Here is a 22,955-nt window from a genome sequence, read left to right as displayed (position 1 = left end):
CTGACCTAGAATTTCATGCTCACTGAAAATATTCTTCAAAATTAAAAGTAAAAATATCAACACTTTTGGTCAGGTGGGGTGGCTCATGCCTGTAATCCCAGCATTTTGGGAGGCCGAGGCAGGCGGATCACTTGGGGTCAAGAGCTTAAGACCAGCCTGGCCATCGTGGTGAAACTCTGTCTCTACTACAAACTCCAAACTCCATCTCAAACAAACAAACAAACAACAACAACAACAAACCAGAACCTGTGTCCCTGACAGAGGCAGACACTGTGTAACAGAACAGCTGCCTTTTGTGTTGGTTCAAGGCACACACCACCCCCAGCTGGTAACTTCATTCCCACCTGTTCACTTTTGATTGTTTTCCCCACTGGAATGGAAATCCCCTGAATGTTCATGGAATCCCCAGAGTCTCCAAGAGCTTGGCTGGAAGATGGTCATAGCAATATCATCTTGAATAAGACATCACCCCAAATTTCCTCAAGTATGTGACCTTACTTGTTTGTTTGTTTGGTTTTAGGTTTGTTTTTGTTTTTGAGACGGAGTCTTGCTCTGTTGCCCAGGCTGGAATGCAGTGGCACGATCTCAGCTCACTGCACAGACACCTGTTTTTGTAACAAAGGTTTGTTGGAATTTGGCCACACTTACCTGTTTATATATGATCTGTGGCTGCTTTTGTGTGACAATGGCAGAGTTGAATGAGTAGCTGCAGCAGAGGCTGCGTGGCCAGCAAAGCCAAAACAACTCACTCTCTGGTATTTTATAGACGAAGTTTGGTAGCCTCTTTTCCCCAGAGCGAGGGCTTCTCTAGATACGTCCTAACAACACCTAAAAGCAAACCCTGTCAAGGACCACAGAGAAGACAGAGTATAGAGATCGAATCCTCTAAGATAGAGAAGCTTGATAAAACCTAGATCTGTCCCAACAGGGCATAAAACCAAGCCTACATAAATGCGAAGTAAGTAGCCAGCATTTAAGCTTCCTACTAGAACAGAAATCAACCCTCTTTAGGGAAAGATAACAGAATCTAGCCTCTGACAATGTATCCTCCACTAGTCCAGTATACAATAAAAATTGTTAGGCATGCAAAGAAATTTTAAAAAAAACCCTATAGTCAATAAAATTAGCAGTTAATTGAAATAGGCTCTCAAATGATCCAGGTGTTACATTCAGGATACTTTAAGCAACTATTACAGTTATGTCCGAAGTCTTAAAATGAAGTCTTCATGAGTGAACATAAAGGAAAACTCAGAAGAGAAATAAAAACTGTAAAGAACCAAGAGGAAATTCTAGAACTGAAAAGTACACAACCTGAAACAGAAAATTTTACTGAATACCATACGAGCAGTTAGGAGACCACAGATGATGAGATCAGTAAATTTAAAGACAGGCCAATAACAATAATCCAATCTGAAGAAGAGAAAGAAACAAGATTAAAAAGGAGAAGAGATCCAGTGGCCTATGGGAACATATCCAATCATCTAAAATAAGTCTAATTTAAATATCCAAAAGCAAATAGGATGAGGATGTCACGGAAAAAAGATTTAAAGAAAAATGGATGAAACATTTCCAAATTTGGTGAAAAACATTGACTCAGAGGTCTGAGAAGGTCAGTGAATGCCAGTCAGGATAAATACAAAGAAAGCCACATATATGCACTAAAGATAAATAGAATATCTTGAAAAAATCCAGATAAAAAAGACACCTGACATACAGCAGACCAAATATAAACTACGGCTGACTACTCATCAGAAGCAATGGAGGCCAGAAGACAATGGAATTGTGTCTTTGAAGCCCATTGAAACACACACACACATGCACACACACACACACGCGCACACACACGTGCACACACACACAAACACACACACACGCACACACACACATGCACACACACGTGCACACACACACAAACACACACACAAACACACACACATGCACACACACACGTGCACACACACACGTGCACACACACGTGCACACACACAAACACACAAACACACACACGCACACACACACGTGCACACACACATGCACACGCACACACACACGCACACGCACACACATGCACACACACACGCACGCACGCGCACGCACACACACACACACACGCACACACATGCACACGTGCACACGCACGCACACACACAAACACACACATGCACACACACACACGTACATGCACACGCGCACACGCACACGCACACGCACACACGCACACACACACACACACAGAGCTGTCAGCCAGAGTCTGCACCTGGAAAAGCAGTCTTCAAACATAGAGTGATCCTTGCTTGAAGCACCATTATGGTTTCTAGATGGTAATTATGTTGGCGAGTTCTGCAGTAAGATTCTATTAATGGCTCTCTCTTTTCTTTAAGCTTATGGTTGAAGACTCATAAACTCTGCCATCCCATGACAGGCCCCAGGGTGTGATGTTCCCCTTCCTGTGTCCAAGTGTTCTCACTGTTCAATTCCCACCTATGAGTAAGAACATGCAGTGTTTGGTTTTCTGTTCTTGCCATAGTTTGCTGAGAATGATGGTTTCCAGCTGCATCTACGTCCTGACAAAGGACATGAACTCATCCTTTGTTATGGCTGCATAGTATTCCATGGTGTATATGTGCCACATTTTCTCAATCCAGTCTGTCATTGATGGACATTTGGGTTGGTTCCAAGTCTTTGCTATTGTGAATAGTGCCGCAATAAACATATATGTGCATGGATCTTTATAGCAGCATGATTTATAATCCTTTGGGTACACACCCAGTAATGGGATGGCTGGGTCAAATGGTATTTCTAGTTCTAGATCCTTGAGGAATCACCACACTGTCTCCCACAATGGTTGAACTAGTTTCCACTCCTACCAACGATGTAAAAGCATTCCTATTTCTCCACATCCTCTCCAGCACCTGTTGTTTCCTGACTTTTTAATGATCTCCATTCTAACTGGTGCGAGATGGTATCTCATTGTGGTTTTGATTTGCATTTCTCTGATGACCAGTGATGATGAGCTTTTTTTCATGTGTCTGTTGGCTGCATAAATGTCTTCTTTTGAAAAGTATCTGTTTGTATCCTTTGCCCACTTTTTGATGGGGTTGTTTGATTTTTTCTTGTAAATTTGTTTAAGTTCTTTGTAGATTCTGGATATTAATCCTTTGTCAGATGGGTAGATTGCAAAAATTTTCTCTCATTCTGTAGGTTGCCTGTTCACCCTGATGGTAGTTTTTTTTTGCTGTGCAGAAGCTCTTTAGTTTAATTAGATCCCATTTGTCAATTTTGGCTTTTGTTGCCATTGCTTTTGGTGTTTTAGTCATGAAGTCCTTGCCCATGCCTATGTCCTGAATGGTATTGCCTAGGTTTTCTTCTAGGGTTTTTATGGTTTTAGGTCTAACATTGAAGTCTTTAATCCATTGTGCAATAATTTTTGTATAAGGTGTAAGGAAGGGATCCAGTTTCAGCTTTCCACACATGGCTAGCCAGTTTTCCCAGGCCAGAGTCGGGGTTTCTTTATGGGGTGCTGGAAATGTCGTGGAATTACACGGTGGTGATGGCCAAACACAGCTCTGGGAATGCACTAGAAACCATTGCATATTCGATGGTATGTGAATTATATCTCAATAAAGCCGCTTAGAAACCATCACACTGATTTTCCATTCCAGATAGCTGAACACGACAATGTCTAACCATTCCAGATAGCCAAACACGACAATGTCTAACCATTCCAGATAGCCAAACACGACAATGTCTAACAGAGCCACACCGTGGTGACGATGGAGGATATCAAGAACTCTGATTCCAGTGCTGGTGCAACGGAAACTGGTACAAGACATTCAAAACAGTATGGCTTTATTGGGATACGTGAAAAACACGTGGCAATTCTTCAAGGATCTAGAACTAGAAATACCATTTGACCCAGCGATCCCATGACTAGGTATATACCCAAAGGATTATACATCATTCTGCTATAAAGACACATGCACACATATGTTTATTGCGGCACTATTCACAATAGCAAAGACTGGGAACCAACCCAAATGCTCACACTTAGCTGGTCATTCTCCTCCCAGGTGCAGCAGCCTAGAGGCACTCCATGAGTGTGTGTCTGGGACGAGGGTGCATCTGGGACTCACGCTCTGGAATGTTCATTGCTGCGGTGTCCACAGCAGCCCCTGATCTGAAATAAAGCAAATCTGTGTGTGAGAGGAGCCGCCGTACAGTGGTGAAGACAAATGAACCACAGGTGCGTCCAGCCCTGAAGAACCTGGAGCCACTCAGGGCAACAGGGAAGCGAGAGGCAGAAATGCACCTGACACGATGTCCTGTATACAAACTGGAAAAGCCGGAGAACTGACGGAGATGAGTTGGGGAGGTGTTCATAAACAGTAGCCAGAAGAAAAGGCAAGAGAACGATGTTCACACAATTTAGGATTGTGCCAGATCACCCAACAAAAGATGGCTAACACACTGAAAGCAGGTCTCTGGCAAAAACAGGAGTATGAAGAACATGGAAGTACATTTCAAATTGCTTGTGGGAGGCCTGGCGTGGTGGCTCACGCCTGTCATCTCAGCACTTTGAGAGGCCAAGGTGGGTGGATTACTTGAGGTCAGGAGTTCGAGACCAGCCTGGCCAACACAGTGAAACCTGTCTCTACTAAAAATACAAAGAGTAGCCGGGCGTGGTGACGCCTGCCTGTAGTCCCAGCTACTCAGGAGACGGAGGCAGGGCAATCGCTAGAGCCCGTGAGGCAGAGGTTGCAGTGAGCTGAGATTGAGCCACTGCACTCCAGCCCGGATGACAGAGTAAAACTCTGTCTCAAAAGCAAACAAACAAAACAAAACAAAACAAAACAAAATTGCTTGTAAGAGACTCCTGCCAGCATAGAAACACTTACCCATCTAATGATTATTCAAGACCTGGGAGGGAATGAAGGTGTTTTATTTGCGCACCAAATTCAATTAACTAAATTGAATGGAGTCAAACTAAAGAAACTATTAATGGGTCAATTTCAGGATGAAATTCTAGACAGGAAGACTGATTAAGCGCAAGAAGAAGGCCGGACACTGTGGCTCACGCCTCTAATCCCAGTACTTTGGGAGGCTGAGGCAAGAGGATCACTTGAGCCCAGGAGGTTGACACCAGCCTGGGCAACATGCCAAAATCCTGTCTGTACCAAAAAAAAAAAAAAAAAAAAACCTTAGCTGGGGCATGGTGGCATGCATTTGTAGTCCTAGCTACTTGGGGGGCTGAGGTTGGAGGATCGCTTGAGCCCTGGAGTTCAAGGCTGCAGTGAGCCAAGATTGCACCAGAGGGTGACAGAATGAGACTCTGTCTCCAAAAAAAAAAAAAAAAAAAAAGTGAGTTAATTAACTGGTTAACATTTATGTACAATAAAAAAATTAACTTAGAAATAATAAAACAAGCCATATGGGTTAAAAAAAAAAGTAGAAATAAAATACTTGCCAATAATACGTAAGAATAGGAGAGAGAGATTAGAGTTTGAGATTATAAGGACCTCACATTCCCAGAGAGGAGGAGAAGATTGACTGATTGACAGTAAACTTTTGAAACATATTGTATATTGCATATTGTATCTTTAAATGTAGTTTTGATTTTACAGACAGTGAACTTCACTTGTTTGTGCGTGTACACGTCTGTGAGTTTTGACGAATACATAAAGTTACATAACTTCCACTAAAACCAGGATCTAGAGCAACCCTGTCACCACAAAATTGTCCCTGAAGCTTCCTTTTTGTGGCCAGCCCTCCCACCCTTCACCCCTGGCAGTCACTGACCCATTTTTGGTCCCTATAGTTTCTGTCATTTCCAGAATGTCACACAATTGGAATTGTGCAGCCTGTAGGTCTGGCCTCTGTCATTCAGCAATGACACATTTGAGAGCCATCAGCGTTGCAGCCTGGACGGACAATTGGTTCCTTTTTTTGCTTAGACTCTGTGCGTGGATCTGTCTCAGTACGTTTATCTGTTCGTACATTGAAGGGCTTTGGGGTTGTTTGCAACATCTCATGCTAATGAATAATGCTGTTTTAAGTATGTGCAGGTGCTTGTGTGAACACGAGCTTTCATTTCACTCCAGATACCTTGGAGTGTGACGGCAGGTCACATCTGAGCACACATTATACTCTACAAGAAGCTGCCTGACCACTTTCCAGCATGGCTGCCCCGTCTCACCTTCCCAGCAGCGATGGGCAAGGTTCCGGCCACTTCACATCCTCCTGGCACGTGGTGCTGTTCATTTTTTAATTTTTAATTTTTCTTTGAGACAGGGTCTGGCTCTGTCACCCAGGCTGGAAGTGCAGTGGCACGATCTCGCTCACTACACCCTCCACCTCCCTGGCTCAAACTGTCTTCCCACCTCAGCCTCCCGAGTAGCTGGGACTACAGGTGCCACCACACCCACCTAATTTTTGTATTTTTGATAGAAATGGGGTTTACCATGTTGGCCAGGCTGGTCTCAAACTCCTGGCCTCAAGTAATCCTCCTGCCTCAGCCTCCCAAAGTGCTGGGATTATAGGCGTGAGCCATCACTCCTGGCCTGTTATTTTCTTTTAACTTACTATTCTAATAAATATGTAGTGGTAACTCATGGATTTATTTTGAATTTTCTTAATACTGAAACCAGCCTAACTGTCCCATAGAGCTGATGTCGATGGTTTCTTTCGAATAAACATAGAGATTGATCCTGCCAGTCTTAAAACTTGAGAGAGTTACATTTGTCTTTCCTCTGAGTTCCCTTCTCAGGAAACCACCCGTCGTATCTCCCAGATAGTGTCAAGGGGCTGAAACTCACCAGATTTCTGCATTTGGAACATGAGATACTGGACCCCTCACCCATTATGACTGCCTAACCCACCACCCACTTACTGTTGACCAGGTCTTTCTTAGCCCTCTCTAATTCCTGTTTCCCCACACGTGGTTACATTTCTCCCCTGCCATATAAACCCCTGAGTTTAGCTGGCTGGGGAGATGGATTTAACACTGATTTCCCATCTCCTCAGCTGCAGCACCTGATTAAAGCCTTCTTCCCTGGCAGTACTTGTCTCAACAATCGGGTTTCTGCGCCATGCGTGGCAGGACCTGGACTGAACCCCTGGATTTTCGGTAACGTACTCATGATGCAGACCATCTTTTCATGTGCTTTGTTGACAGCCCTGTGTCTCTGGTAAAGCTTAAATCTTTTACTCATTGCTTTACTGGGTTTGGGGTTTTTTTTATTGTTATATTTTGAGATTTTTTTTTTTTTTTGAGATGGAGTCTCACTCTGTCATCCAGGCTGGAGTGGCACAATATCAGCTCACTGCAGCCTCCGCCTCCGGGTTTCAAGTGATTCTCCTGCCTCAGCCTCACAAGCAGCTGGTATTACAGGTGCACGCCACCAGGCCCAGCTAATTTTTGCATTTTTAGTAAAGATAGGGTCTCACCATGTTGGCCGGGATGGTCTCGAATTCCTGGCCTCAGATGGTCTGCCCACCTCAGCCTTCCAAAGTGCTGGGATTACAGGCGTGAGGATTACATTCTTGATACAAATCCATTGTTGGACGTAGGATTTGCATGTATTTTCTCCAAGCTCATAGCTTATCGTTTCCTTTTCTTAACAGTGCCATTTGAAGACTGAAAGTTTTGTCTCGATGAAGTCCAGCTCATCGATCCTTTCACTGACAGATCCTGTCTAAGAACTCTGCCTGATTCAAGTTCGTGCAGATTTTTCCCCTGTGCTTCTTCTTTTTAAGTTTTTTTTTGGTGCTACATGTTACAATTAGGTCTGTGATCTACTTTGAATTCATTTTTGTCTAAGTGTGAGGTATAGCTCGAGGTTTTGTTTGCAGTTAATGTCTAATTTTTCCAGCATCATTTAGTGAAAAGACAACCCTCTCTCAATTGATTTACTTTGTATCTTTGTCAGAAATTAAGCCACTGTGTTTGTGTGGGCCTCTCTCTGGACTTTCTGTTCTGTTCCCTTTACCTCTGAGTCTATCCTCCCACTGACTGCACATGGCCTTGATTACTGGAGCCTTACAGTAAATAAATTTTATCTGGAAATGGAGTGGTATGACTCTCCCAACTTTGTAAACATTAATTTGGCTCTTCTAGTTCCTTTGCCTTTCCGTGTATGTTTTCGAATCTTGATGGTGTTTGATTTGGATTGTGTGAAATCTGTAGAGAAATCTGAAGATAGCTGCCACCTTAGCACCTTCGCGTCTTCCGATTACTGGACGTGGGAGTCTGTCTCTCCGTTTGTACAAGTTTCCTGTTTCCTCCATCCACGTGCCCTCCCGCCCAGCTAACGTATATCCCGCTCAGTTGCCCAGGTGCAGACAGAGACTCCCAGAGAACAAGCACTCGATTCCTCAAGCTTGTCAGGCAGCGGGAGCTTCGCGCTGGTCCTCAAGTCCCCCGGGGGATGACGAACGGCTCGGACAGGTGCTTTGGATGTGGTGGTTTTGCGTCCCAGACGAGGAACCCCAAATTTAGGAAGCCCCAATATTTCATAAGGACCTGCTATCAAACCTGCCTGGAGGGAGACATTATCCTTATTCAGCCCATGGGGGACCCCATCTTTATTATCCAGGACAGTCTGCCCTTCGCCCCGCAGGGAGACATTGCGTCTGCCGAGGTTCTGCAAACATCCCTGGAAAGATAGTGGACGGTGGCAGAACTCCAGCTCCATCCTCTCGGGGTCCCGGCGCGGCCCGAGAATTAAACTGACGTGAATCAGATCGACAGGAGAAAGGCACGCACATTTATTCAAAAGAAGGTCTGCGTGCCTCAGGAATCTTCCTAAGGAAATGAAGAAACAGAAACTGTGCAGAAGCAAGTGAGTCAGGCAGGGAGGTTGGAGAGATAAGAGCTGGTCTAACAAGACCTGTACAGAATTCTTTGATTTCTCGTTTTTGAAGATAAGGGTGTTGCAGCTTTCACACGGGAATTTCAGCTCCTGCTTTTAAGAAACGGCACGAAGGTCAGCGTGATCTTTCTGTACCCGCTGTTTTCCAAGTGCTTTTAACTCATAGTTAATATGCCAGTCAATGCAGCACTTTTTTTTTTTTTTGAGTCGGAGGCCTGTCACCAGGCTGGAGTGCAGTGGTACGATCTCCACTCCCTGGGTTCAAGTGATTCCCCTGCCTCAGCCTCCCGAGGAGCTGGGACTACAGGTGCACACGACCACACCCAGCTAATTTTTTGTATTTAGTCAAGACAGGTTTTCACCATGTTGGCCAGGATGGTCTCGATCTCCTGACCTTGTGATCCAACCACCTCGGCCTCCCAAAGTGCTGGGATTACAGGTGTGAGCCACCGCGCCCGGTCCCAGTGCAGCATATTTTAAACTCCTTCCGTAGTCCAGAACAGAAGCGTGAGCTCGATGCAGAGAGATCTCCCAACATCCCCTCGTTCCTGCTGTTGGTAAATGGTTTTTTCTCTCTTTTTAAACATTAGTTTTGCTAGGGTTTTTAATCGATTTGTTAATTATCTTCTATTGTTTTTATTTTTATATCTGCACTGTTATTTCCTTTCTTCCACTAAAGTTGGTTTAATTTGCTCTTCTTTTTTGTTTTTATTTGGAAGCTTAGACAAGTGATTTTAAATCTTTTTTTTTTCACTAGTAAAATCATTTAAAGCTACCCATGTCCTTGTAAGCTCAGCGTTAACTACACCTCACAAATTTTGATGCATTGTGTTTTCATTTTTATTTGGATCAGATGTTTTCGAATTTCCTATGTGATTTTTTTTTTTTTTGGTCAAATATTTGGGAACTTTTCTAGATCTTTTTAAAATTGATTAATTTGGTTTCTAATTTCCACTGGGTTAAGATACAGCAGCCTACAAGACTTCTTTAAACTTTTGAACATCTTGGCATCACACTAATGCTGGTTTCATAAATGAGCTAGGAAATGCCTCCTCCTCTTCTGTTTCCTGGAAGAGATTGCATAGAATTTATCTGCATTCTTTTTATTTATTTATTTATTTATTTATTTATTTATTTATTTATTGTTTTGAGACAGAGTTTCACTCTTGTAACCCAGGCTGGAGTGCAATGGCGTGAGATCTTCTCACTGCAACCTCCGCCTTCTGGGTTCAAGTGATTCTCCTGCCTCAGCCTCCCAAGTAGGTGGAATTACAGGCATGTGCCACCATGCCTGGCTGATTTTTTGTAGTTTTTAGTAGAGACAGGATTTCACCATGTTGGCCAGGCTGGTCTTGAACTCCTGACCTCAGGTGTTCCACCCGCCTCAGCCTCCCAAAGTGCTGGGATTACAGGCGTGAGCCACCGCGCCTGGCCTCATTCTTTTTCGATGAGACCTCCAGGGAGACCAGCTGGGCCTGGACATTTCTTATTTGGGAGCTTTTTAATTATAAATTCGAGTTCTCTAAGAGCTGTCGGGATATGTAGATGTGTCTCGGGGAACATCCTATCTTGGAGCTTACTCTGTGCCCCTAAGTCATGACCCTTGGGGTCTTGACAGATGTCCAAGGCAGTTATCACACCTCCCAACGCTGGTGTGACTCGGAGGCTGAGCGTCACGTGTCCTTGATGAAGATGGCTATCTTTCCAGCTGCCGCTTTCACCGGGCTCCTTGAGTTCTCTCCGTGCAGATTTGGTTTTTGGGGTCAGAGGCCTAGGATTTGGAATGAGTTTGATGAAGATTTGGATGTCCCCTCCCTGTGGCTCCCTCCTAGCTGAGATTTCCTTCCTCACCCCAACCCCCTCATCCTCTGATCCCCAACTCCAGTGAAATTCGCCCTGGCTGCTTGAAGCCCCACAGCCTGGCTCAGGGGGCTGGAGTATGCCCTTGGGACAGAAACCCCCAAAATGTGACCTTGGCCCAGCCTTTTCCCTCACATTGAATCCTATCCATTTCTTCCTGGTTTCAATGGCTCACTAGTTCCTTTAAATAGTTTTTAAAAATACGTTGTCGGCCGGGCGCGGTGGCTCAAGCCTGTAATCCCAGCACTTTGGGAGGCCGAGACGGGCGGATCACGAGGTCAGGAGATCGAGACCATCCTGGCTAACACGGTGAAACCCCATCTCTACTAAAAAATACAAAAAACTAGCCGGGCGAGGTGGTGGGCGCCTGTAGTCCCAGCTACTCGGGAGGCTGAGGCAGGAGAATGGTCTAAACCCGGGAGGCGGAGCTTGCAGTGAGCTGAGATCCGGCCACTGCACCCCAGCCTGGGCGACAGAGCAAGACTCCGTCTCAAAAAAAAAAAAAAAAAAAAAAAAAAAAAAAAAAAAAAAAAAACGTTGTCCAGAATTTATCATTGTTTTCTGCAGAGAGTTAGTCTGACATCAGCCACTTGCAATTTCTGGAGCCCACACTGACACGGATGATTTAATACCACCATTTACCAGCCTGATCTAACAGACCAGTGGAGCTGCCAGGATCCAACTGTTAGAGAGTTCGAGTTCCGCCCAGGCTCACCTTTGTAACAACTGACTACCTATCAGCCCATAAAGTGAGTCTCATAAACACCAATCAATTTGCATCATATTGACCCCTGTCTCTGATCAGATTGCAAATAAATTAGAAAACCCAAACAACAACAAGATGACCTAAAATGCATTTTTAAACATGAAAAAGGGCATTCTAAAATAGCTGGAGGTCAAAGGATAAATCATCTTGGAAATTACATCAAATTCAGAACTAATCCATAATGAAAGCAGAAAATACTATCAGAGCTCGAAGATGCTGCTCAAGCAAACAGTCGTCCCTCAGGATCAGTGGGGACGGGTTCTGGGACCTCCCACACATACCCCAGTCCACGGGCGCTCAAGTTCCTGGTGTGAAATGCTGTTGTATTTGTATATAACCTACACACATCCTTCTGTCTACTTCATATCATCTTTAGGTGACTTTCCACACCTAACGTGACGTAAATGCAACATAAAGAGTTGCTATGCTGTATTGTTTAGGGAACAATAACAAGGAGAGAACATGGACATGTTCAGTACGGACAGAGCCTTCGTCATACAAACTACGTTTTCCGCCTGGAGTTGGTTGACTCTGCAAGTGTGGAACACGCACATATGGAGGCTGCTTCCAGGAAAACCAATAGCTTTAAACTGGAAAAGAGGAGAGGGGGGAATTAAGGAGCGAATCATCTCACTTATGAAGTTAGAAAAAGGAGGAGAGGCCGAGACCACATCCGCCCTGTGGCACCCTCCACATGGCCTCCCGTCCACACCTGCCGCCCTCCACACCTGCCGTCCTCCACACCTGCCGCCCTCCACACCTGCCGCCATCCACACCTGCTGCCCTCCACACCTGCCCCCCGTCCACACTTGCCCCCCGTCCACACCTGCCACCCTCCACACCTGCCACCCTCCACACCTGCCGTCCTCCACACCTGCCGCCCTCCAAACCTGCCCCTGGTCCACACCTGCAGCCCATCCACACCTGCCACCCTCCACACCTGCCACCCTCCACACCTGCCCCGTCCACACCTGCCACCCTCCACACCGGCCACCCTCCACACCTGCCCCCTGTCCACACCTGCCACCCTCCACACCTGCCCCCTGTCCACACCTGCCACCTGTCCACACCTGCTGCCCTCCACATCTGCCACCCTCCACACGTGCCCCCTGTCCACACCTGCTGCCCTCCAAACCTGCCCCCTGTCCACACCTGCCGCCCTCCACACCTGCCGCCCTCCACACCTGCCGCCCTCCACACCTGCCGCCCTCCACACCTGCCCCCTGTCCACACCTGCCGTTCTCCACACCTGCCGCCCTCCACACCTGCCGCCCTCCACACCTGCCGCCCTACACACCTGCCGCCCTACACACCTGCCATCCTCCACACCTGCCCCCTGTCCACACCTGCCGCCCTCCACACCTGCCGTTCTCCACACCTGCCGCCCTCCACACCTGCCCCCTGTCCACACCTGCCCCCTCCACACCTGCCACCCTCCACACCTGCCCCCCATCCACACCTGCCCCCCGTCCACACCTGCCCCCCGTCCACACCTGCCACTCTCCACACCTGCCACCCTCCACACCTGCCCCCGTCCACACCTGCCGCCCTCCACACCTGCCGCCCTCCACACCTGCCCCCGTCCACACCTGCCGCCGTCCACACCTGCCGCCCTCCACACCTGCCCCCCCGTCCACACCTGCCACCGTCCACACCTGCTGCCCTCCACACCTGCCCCCCGTCCACACCTGCCGCCCTCCACACCTGCCCCCCGTCCACACCTGCCGCCCTCCACACCTGCCGCCCTCCACATCTGCCGCCGTCCACACCTGCCGCCCTCCACATCTGCCGCCCTCCACACCTGCCGCCGTCCACACCTGCCGCCCTCCACACCTGCCCCCCCGTCCACACCTGCCACCATCCACACCTGCCGCCTCCACACCTGCCCCCTATCCACACCTGCCGCCCTCCACACCTGCCACCCTCCACACCTGCCGCCCTCCACACCTGCCACCCTCCACACCTGCCGCCGTCCACACCTGCCGCCCTGCACACCTGCCCCCCATCCACACCTGCCACCCTCCACACCTGCCGCCGTCCACACCTGCCATCCTCCACACCTGCCGTCGTCCACACCTGCCCCCCGTCCACACCTGCCACCCACCACACCTGCTGCCGTCCACACCTGCCCCCCTCCACACCTGCCGCCCTCCACACCTGCCGCCCTCCACACCTGCCCCCCTCCACACCTGCCGTCGTCCACACCCATCCAGCTCACCATGGATGATAATATCATCTTGCTTGTCACAGACAGCACCTCTGGCACGTGCAAGGCCAGCTTCGCGGGCTATGATGCCCCCCAGGCCGTCTTCCCCTCCATCGTGGGGTGCCCCAGACACCAAGGCGTGATGGTGGGCATGGGTCAGAAGGGCTCCTATGTGGGTGACAAGGCCCAGAGCAAGAGGCATCCTGACCCTGAAGTACCCCATCGAGCATGGCATCATCACCAGCTGGGATGACATGAAGAAGATCTGGTGCCACACCTTCTACAACGAGCTGCAGGAGCACCCGGTGCTGCTGACCGAGGACCCCCGAGCCCCAAAGTCAACAGACAGAAGATGACCGAGATCATGTTTGAGACCTTCAACACCTTGGCCATGTACGTGGCCATCCAGGCCGTACTGTCCCTGTATGCCCCTGGCCATACCACTGGCATCGTGATGAACTCCAGCGACAGGGTCACCCACACGGTGTCCATCTGCGAGGGCTGAGCCCTCCCCCATGCCATCCTGTGTCTGGACCTGGCTGTCTGGGACTGGACTGACTACCTCATGAAGATCTCACTGAGCATGGCTACAGCTTCACCACCACGGCCGAATGGGAGATCGTGTGTGGCATCAAGGAGAAGCTGTGCTATGTTGCCCTGGACTTCAAGCAGGAGGCGGCCACGGCGACCACCAGCTCCTCCCTGGAGAAGAGCTACGATCTGCCTGATGGCCAGGTCATCACCACCGGCAACAAGTGGTTCCGATGGCCCGAGGTGCCCTTCCAGCCTTCCTTCCTGGGTGAGTGGAGACCCCCTCCTGGCCGTGCCCACGTGAGGGTCACCCTTGGGGCCCTCCAACCTTGGTGCTGCGGAAGCTTAGGCTGGCCCTCATTTCCCCCTCAGGCATGGAACCCTGTGGCATCCACGGAACTACCTTCAACTCCTTCATGAAGTGTGACATGGACGTCCGCAAAGATCTGCATGCCAACACAGTGCTGTCTGGAGGCACCAGCAGGCACCCTGGCATTACTGACAGGATGCAGAAGGAGATCACCGCCCTGGCTCCCGGCACGATGAAGATCAACATCATCGCTGCTCTGGAGTGCGAGTGCTCGGTGTGGATCAGCGGCTCCATCCTGGCCTCGCTGTCCACCTTCCGGCACAGGTGGATCAGCAAGCAGGAGTATGACGAGTCCGGCCCCTCCGTCATCCACCGCAAATGCTTCTAGGCGGACTGTGACTTAGCCGCATCACACTCTTTCTTGACAAAACCTTGCGTGGAAAACAAGATAAGATGGGCATGCTTTTTTTGTTTGTTTGTTTTTGTTTTTGTTTTTGGCTTGACTCAGGATTTAAAAACTGGAACAGTGAAGGTGATAGCTGTCAGTTGGAGCAAGCATCCCCCAAAGTTCTACAATGTGGCCAAGGACTTTGATGACACATTGTTCTTTTTTAAAATAGTCATTCCAGACGTTGTGAGATGCACTGTTACAGGAAGTCCCTTGCCCTCCTACGAGCCACCCCACTTCTCTCTGAGGAGAATGGCCCAGTCCTCTCCCGAGCCCACACAGGTGAGGTGATAGCATTGCTTTTGTGTAAATTATGTATTGCAATTTTTAAAAATTATTTTATTTATTTATTTATTTATTTATTTATTTATTTATTTATTTTTGAGATGGAGTCTCGCTCTGTCACCCCGGCTGGAGTGCAGTGGCGCGATCTCGGCTCACTGCAAGCTCCACCTCCCGGGTTCACGCCATTCTCCTGCCTCAGCCTCCCGAGTAGCTGGGACTACAGGCGCCCACCACCAAGCCCTGCTAATTTTCTGTATTTTTAGGAGAGAAGGGCTTTCACCATGTTGGCCAGGGTGGTCTCGATCTCCTGACCTCGTGATCCACCTGCCTCAGCCTCCCAAAGTGCTGAGATTATAGGTGTGAGTCACTGCGCCTGGTCTGCAAATTTTTTTAAATCTTCACCTTAATACCTTTTTATTTTGTTTTATTTTGAATGATCAGCCTTTGCGGCCCCCTTTTTTGTCCCCCAACTTGAGATGCGTGAAGGCTTTTGGTTTCCCTGGGAGTGGGTGGAGGTAGCCAGGACTTAACCTGCACACTGACTTAGACCAGTTGAATAAAAACGCACACCTTAAAAAAAAAAAAAGAAAAAGAAAAAGAAAAAGAAAAAAGAGAATAACCCACGGGCTCCCAGAATTCAAAGGAAACCATTTTTAAAAATACAATAAAAATTAATGAAATTCAAAACAAAGACGTATTAGAAGTGCTCCCAAGATTCACAAGTTAGTTCTGTGAAAAGATTAATAAAGACAAACTGTTAAGACAAATAAAGACTGATCAAGGAGGTAGGGAGGGGAGAGAGAGGGTGAGAGAGAGAAGAGAACGAATCTACAGCACTAGCAGTGAAAAGGAGCCTCCAGTAAAAGGCTGCCAAAGGTTCAACAAGTCATAAGAGGAGGCCATGAGCAACTATATGCCAAACAATTTGAAATTGTAGCTGAAATGAATAAATTCATGGAAAAAGATAACACACAAACTAACTCAAGAAGAAAAGAAAACCTAAATATAACTACCACCTTGGATAAATGAAGTCAGAGTGTGACATAAGGAGGAAAAAGTCAAAGAACAGAAGGTCCAACCTTATACAACTCTTCAAGCAAATATAAAAATAGGCTGTTTTTTTTTTCATTCATTTTAGGAGGCTAGCATAACTTTAGTTCCAAAATTAGATAAGGACAGCGTAAAAAGGGAAGTTACAGACCAGTCTTATTTTGAAGGCAGAAATCCTAAATAAAATACTAGCTAATCACATCCTGAGACAGGAAGCATGTTTTTCTGACCAACTTAGATTGATATCAGGAGATATATTGATATCATAAGAATGACGTGACATTAGAAACTGTGTTAAAGTAAGGCCACATACTTGAGGAAATTTGGGGTGATGTCTTATTCAGGATGATTTTGCTATGACCATCTTCCAGCCAAGCTCTTGGAGACTCTGGGGATTCCATGAACGTTCAGGGGATTTCCATTCCAGTGGGGAAAACAATCAAAAGTGAACAGGTGAGAATGAAGTTACCAGCTGGGAGTGGTGTGTGCCTTGAACCAACACAAAAGGCAGCTGTTCTGTTACACAGTGTCTGCCTCTGACAGGGACACAGGTTCTGGTGTTTTGTTGTTGTTGTTGTTGTTGTTTGTTTGTTTTTTTGAGACGGAGTTTCACTCTTGTTGCCCAGGCTGGGGTGCAATGGCGCAATCTCGGCTCACCACGACCTCTGCCTCCCGGGTTCAAGCAATTCTCCTGCCTCAGCCTCCCGAATAGCTGGGACTACAGGCACGTGCCACCACGCCTGGCTAATTTTGTATTTTTAGTAGAGGCAGAGTTTCTCCATGTTGGTCAGGCTGGTCTCGAACTCCTGATCTCAGGGGATCTACCCGTCTCGGCCTCCCAAAGTGCTGGGATTACAGGCGTGAGCCACCACACCCAGCCTACTCATTGTTTTTAAAACTGATAAAGCAAAAGAATGAAACTTTTTTTTTTTTGAGAAGTAGTCACCCAGGCGGAGTGTAGTGGTACGATCTTGGCTCACTGCAACATCTGCCTCCCGGGTTCAAGCGATTCTCCTGCCTCAGCCTCCCGAGTAGCTGGGACTACAGGCATGTGCCACCACGCCTGGCTAATTTTGTGTTTTTAGTAGAGGCAGAGTTTCTCCATGTTGGTCAGGCTGGTCTCGAACTCCCTACATCGCGGCCTCCCAGAGTGCTGGGATTACAGACATGAGGCACCTCGCCAGGCTGGATACAGGTTCTTAATAACAATTGTTTCAGAGTAACACTTGCTTTCTCATAGCACAAAGCCCCTGGCCTGTTCTCTCTCCACCCCTCTCTCTTTCTCCCCCATCTCTATCTTTATCTCTATCTCCATTCGTGTCAGAGAATACATAAAATACGTACTAATAAAATGTTCTGTTGGACAATATTGTTCTTTGGCATAAACTTTAGAATCAGCTCAATTATTTTCATTGAAAACTCTGTCACGATATAGAATAAAATTAGATTGAAGTTATATATCAGTTTGGAGAGAATTCACTTCTTTTCAGTATGGAGCCTTCTTAGTCATAAATACAGTGTGTCTCCCCATTTGTTTACATCTCCTTTAAATCCTTCCAGTACGTTTTTAATCATTTTCTTCACAGATAAATAAATGTATTCCTATAAATCTTTCTTCACTACTATTGTAAATGGTCTATATTTATAAAGTGTATTTTCCGTTGTTCCTGGTACTAAAGAATGCACTTCATCTTGTTTTGGCTGTTGAATAGCAACCTTTTATCTTGGAGCCTAGTTAAATTATCTTTTTTTTTTTTTTTCTGTAGATTCCTTTGGGTTTTCTAGGTGAATAGTCATAAATCTAAGAGTGATAATAATTTTCTTCCTTTCTTTCCCATTCTTACATTATTTCTCCCTTGCCTTTTTAAATTTATTTAGTCTCTGGAGTTGCTAGGCTTTTTGCTAATATTGAAGGGGGAAAATGGTGTCACTTGGCATTCTTGTTATATTTTATTTATTTATTTATTTATTTATTTATTTATTTATTTACTTACTTACTTATTTAGATGGAGTCTCACTTTGTTGCCCAGGCCAGAGTGCAGTGACACAATCTTGGCTCACTGCTACCTCTACCTCCTGGGTTCAAGTGATTCTCCTGTCTCAGTCTCCTGAGTAGCTGGAACTACAGGCGTGTGCCACCACGCGCAGTTTATTTCTGTATTTTTAGTAGAGACAGGGTTTCACTGTATTGGGCAGGCTGGTCTCAAACTCCTGATCTCATGATCTGCCCACTTTGGCCTCCGAAAGTGTTGAAATTATAGGCATGAGACACCGCACCTGGCTTCCTATTATATTCTTGATTTGAAAGAATACTTTTAATAGTTCACTATTAAGTGTAGTGTTTGCCGTAGACTTTTCGTAGCTGTTACCAGGTTGGGGACGTTCCCTGCAATGCCTAGTTGGCTCCTATATTCATTTTAAAAAATAACAAATAAAGACTGAATTTATCAGGAGAATTTTTGCAGCCCATGAGATGATCAGATGTGTTTTCTTCTTTGATCTATGAATGGATTTTCTTTAAACATGTTTAAAATTAAATGTATTGCTTTTGACAAGTAATATGTTCATGTGGCCCTAAACTGAAAAGGCTGACAGTAGGAACTCCTTCACCTCCCCTGGAGAGGCCTGTGTCCCATGTTCATTTGTGTGCATCCTGCGATATCCTTTACATAAAAGAAAAAATACATTATTCAAATTATTTTCCATGCACATTGTATCATAATATACAATTATTATTGTTAATTATTATTATTTTGAGACAGAGTTTCTGTCACCCAGGCTGGAGTGCAGTGGTGTGATCTCGGCTCACTGCAACCTCCTCCTCCCAGGCTCAAGCAATTCTCCTGCCTCAGCTTCCCCAGTAGCTGGGATTACAGGCACTCACCACCATGCCTGGCTAATTTTTTGTGTTTTCAGTAGAGACGGGGTTTCGCCATGTGGTCCAGGCTGGTCTTGAACTCCTGACCTCAAGTGATGCTCCCACCTTGGCCTCCCAAAGTGTTGGCATTACAGGCATGAGCCACCATACCCAGCCCATAATATAGAATTATTCTGTGCCACACTTTTTTTTTTTTTTCCCCTTAACAATCTGTCTCGGCCAGGTGTGGCAGCTCAATCCTGTAATCCCAGCACTTTGGGAGGTCGAGGCAGGTGGATCATTTGCGCTCAGGAGTTGGAGACCAGCATGGCCAACATGGTGAAACCCCGTCCCTACTAAAAGTACAAAAATTAGCTGGGCGTGGTGGTGGGCACCTGTAATCCCAGCTACTCTGGAGCCTGAGGCAGGAGAATCGCTTGAACCCGGCGGGGGTGGAGGTTGCAGTGAGCCACGATCACACCACTGCACTCCAGCCTGGGCGACAGAGTGAGACTCTGTCTCAAAAAATTAAAAAGTGAAAAATAAAGACAGCTGGGGTTGGCAGGGCAAGGTACCAAGGAGGAGAGCATGGGGATTGAGAATCCCGGAGACCTGGAGAAGTTCCCTTCAAACTTCCAGGTGTGATCAGTGCAGGCAATGGAGGAAACCACCCCAAACTGGGAAGGAACGTCCCAAAAGGAGATACGGGAACAATCTTCAGAGCTCACGCACCACCAGAGGGGAAGCACCGCACAATTCGTGAGGTATTGAGCAGACTACCCAGAAAGGTTTTGCCTTAATAGAAGAAAGATTAGCTCTAGACTAGATGCTGCTTTTATTCTGCCTGACAAGGCTTGAAAGCGAGACCCATGCCATCACCAAGAAGATGAGGGAAAAAAGAAAATACAAATAGAAAAAAAGAAAAAAAAAGGAATACACAGAAGCGCCAAACATAACTGCCTCCCAGAACAAATGTTAAGAATGGTTAAATGAATACAACAGTATCCAGCACCCAGCAAGGTAAAAGTAACAATGCCTGGCATCCAATCAGAAATAAACAGGAATTCAAAGAAGCACAAAAATATGATCCATCGTGAGGAGAAAAATCAATCTATAGAAGCAGACTCACAAATGATAAAAAGAAAGAATTTGCACATAGGATATTAAAACAGCTATTATAATTGTATTTTTTATGTCCAAGACGTTAAAAGAAAGGATACTTACGTTAAAAAGAGACAAGGAAAATATTCTTAAAACACCCAAGGACTTCTAGAAATAAGAACTACAGTGTCTGAGACAAAAATCACACTAGATGAATTTGATGGCAGATTGGAGAACTAACTATCCAAATGAAACACAGAGAGAAAGGCCGGGTGTGGTGGCTCATGCCTGTAATCCCAGCACTTTGGGAGGCCAAGGTAGGTGGATCATAAGGTCAGGAGTTTGAGATCAGTCTGACCAATCTCAATCTCTACCCATGAAATCCCATCTCTACCAAAAGAGTACAAAAAAGAAAATTAGCCGGGTGTAGTGGCACAGGCCTGTAATCCCAGCTACTTGGGAGGCTGAGGCAGGAGAATCGCTTGAACCCAGGAGGTGGAGGTTGCAGTAAGCTGAGATTGTACCATTGCACTCCAGCCTGGGCGACAGAGCGAGACTCTGTCTCAAAAAAAAAAAAAAAAAAAAAAAAAGGCTGGGCATGGTGGCTCATGCCTGTAATCTCAGCACTTTGGGAGGCCGAGGTGGGTAGATCATGAGGTCAAAAGATGGAAACCGTCCTGGTCAAAATGGTGAAACCCCGTCTCTACTAAAAATACAAAAACTTAGCCAGGCGTGGTGGCGGGCACCTGTCATCCCAGTTACTCAGGAGGCTGAGGCAGGAGAATGGTGTGAACCTGGGAGACAGAGCTTGCAGTGAGACGAGATTGCCCCACTGCACTCTAGACTGGGCAACAGAGTAAGACTCCGTCTCAAGAGAGAATTAAAAAAAAAAAGAAAAAGAAACACAGAGAGAAAAAAGACTAAAAGAAAAATCCCATCAAATACAAATGAACAAAGCATCGGTGAGCCGTGGGACCACTCCAAGCAGGCTAACATGCATGTAATGGAAAGTCCCCAAAGGACGGGTGCAGAAATTATTTGAAGAAATGCCAGCTGAAACGTTTTCAAACTTCATAAAATTTACAAACTCACAGATTCAAACATTCCAATGAACCCCAAGCACAATAAACATGAATAAACGACAGGCGGGCACATCATGATTAAATTGCTTAAACCCAGCAATCTGTGCCAAAGGAAATATTTTGAAAGAAGCATCCGTAGAAAAAGGATACATCACATACAGAGAAACCAAATGAGAATGACAGCAGGCATCTCACCAGGAGAAACACAATTTAGAATACAGTAAAGCAACAGCTTTAAAGTTCTGGAAGAAAATTTAAAAAAAACTGTCAACTTGAATTTTTATATCCAGAAAAAATTTCTTGAAGGTAAAATAAACATCTTTTTTTTTCAGCTAAAAATTTTCATAACTGGCAGACAGACACACAAAAAAAATTATTAAAGGACATCCATCAAGCAGAAGAAAAATTACACTAGATGGAAGTTGATCTACGCAAAGCGATGACAAATACCAGAAATGGTAGATTTTTCCTTTTTTCTTTTTTCTTTTTTTTTGAAGTGAACATAAACTCAAGATTTTACTGTTTTCATAATAAAAGATGACATTTAGAATTGGATCACTTGGCCCTTTCTCGTCTTATCTCCTCCCAGTTCAAAATGCTTGCATCTTTTAGTAGCCAGCATTCTCTCAGATCTGCAGTTGGGCTCAACACACTCAAGCCTTAGCACAATCTTCTTTGTAGTTTTAGCCTTTTTCCAGAAAATCAGCTTAGTGTGCCCACCATAGCCACTCTGCTTCCTGTCATAACGCCGCTTTCCTGGGGCATACAGAGAATCCTTGCCCTTCTTGTACTGGGTCACTTTGTGGGGCTGGTGCTTGTCATACTTCTTACAGAACGTCCGACGGGTTTTAGGGACGTTCACCATGTTTACGTGAGCGCTACTGGCAAGGAAAAGAGATTTTTCAAATCTTTTAAAAAGATAACTGACTGTTTAAAACAAAAATAATAAGAATGTAATGTGAAGCTTTTGTGTTTTTTTGAGTCAGAGTCTCACTCTGTTGCCCAGACTGGAGTGTAGTGGCATGATCTCCACTCACTGCAACCTCCGCCTCCCAGGTTCAAGTGATTCTCCTGCCTCAGCCTCCCAAGTAGCTGGGATTACAGGTGTGTACCACCATGGTCAGTTAATTTTTGTATTTTTAGTAGAGACAGGATTTCACCAGGTTTCCCAGGCTGGTCATGAACTCCTGGCATCAAGTAATCCACCCGCCTTGGCTTCCCTAAGTGCTGGTATTACAGGTGTGAACCACTGTACCTGGTCATAATTTGAAGCTTATAACATGAAATAAGTGAAAAGTATGGCAACAAGAACACAGAGTCTGGGGAGGGGCAAGTAGAAATACACAGTTGTAAAGGTCCTATGCAATGCATAAAGTGCCAGACTGTGCCCAGCCAGATCCTAAAGTTTATATAAAAAGGCAAAAGATCCAGAATATCCAACGCAGTATTGAAGAAGAACAAAGTTGGAGGACTGAGCCTCCACGACCTCAAGATGTACGACAAAGCTACGGTAACGAAGACAGTGTGTTATCGGCAAAAGAACAGAAAAATAGACCAATGGGCAGAATAGAAAGCACAGAGGTAACAGGCTC

At 46.1% G+C, this 22,955-nt stretch overlaps 1 protein-coding gene and 1 pseudogene across 1 annotated transcript; one reads left to right on the top strand and one right to left on the bottom strand.

Annotated features, from left to right (window-relative positions):
- The first annotated feature begins 13,672 nt into the window (after positions 1-13,672).
- LOC100425833 (actin, cytoplasmic 1-like) lies at positions 13,673-15,217 on the top strand (annotated as a pseudogene).
- A 6,612-nt stretch (positions 15,218-21,829) lies between these two features.
- Positions 21,830-22,228, bottom strand: LOC703648 (large ribosomal subunit protein eL42). The gene has a single exon (XM_001091718.5). It carries the CDS (start codon positions 22,226-22,228, stop codon positions 21,908-21,910), a length of 321 nt encoding a protein of 106 aa, XP_001091718.2. The 3' UTR covers positions 21,830-21,907.
- Between the last annotated feature and the right edge of the window lie 727 nt (positions 22,229-22,955).

The sequence above is a fragment of the Macaca mulatta genome, chromosome 14 (assembly GCF_049350105.2).
Source record: "Macaca mulatta isolate MMU2019108-1 chromosome 14, T2T-MMU8v2.0, whole genome shotgun sequence".
NCBI lineage: Eukaryota > Metazoa > Chordata > Mammalia > Primates > Cercopithecidae > Macaca > Macaca mulatta.
The sequence above is the reverse complement of the archived record's forward strand: the minus strand, read 5'-3'. Positions and strand labels throughout refer to the sequence as shown.

Bases quoted from the DNA above. Each gene is read 5' to 3' on its own strand.
- LOC703648 (XM_001091718.5), bottom strand. From the start codon at position 22,228: ATGGTGAACGTCCCTAAAACCCGTCGGACGTTCTGTAAGAAGTATGAC.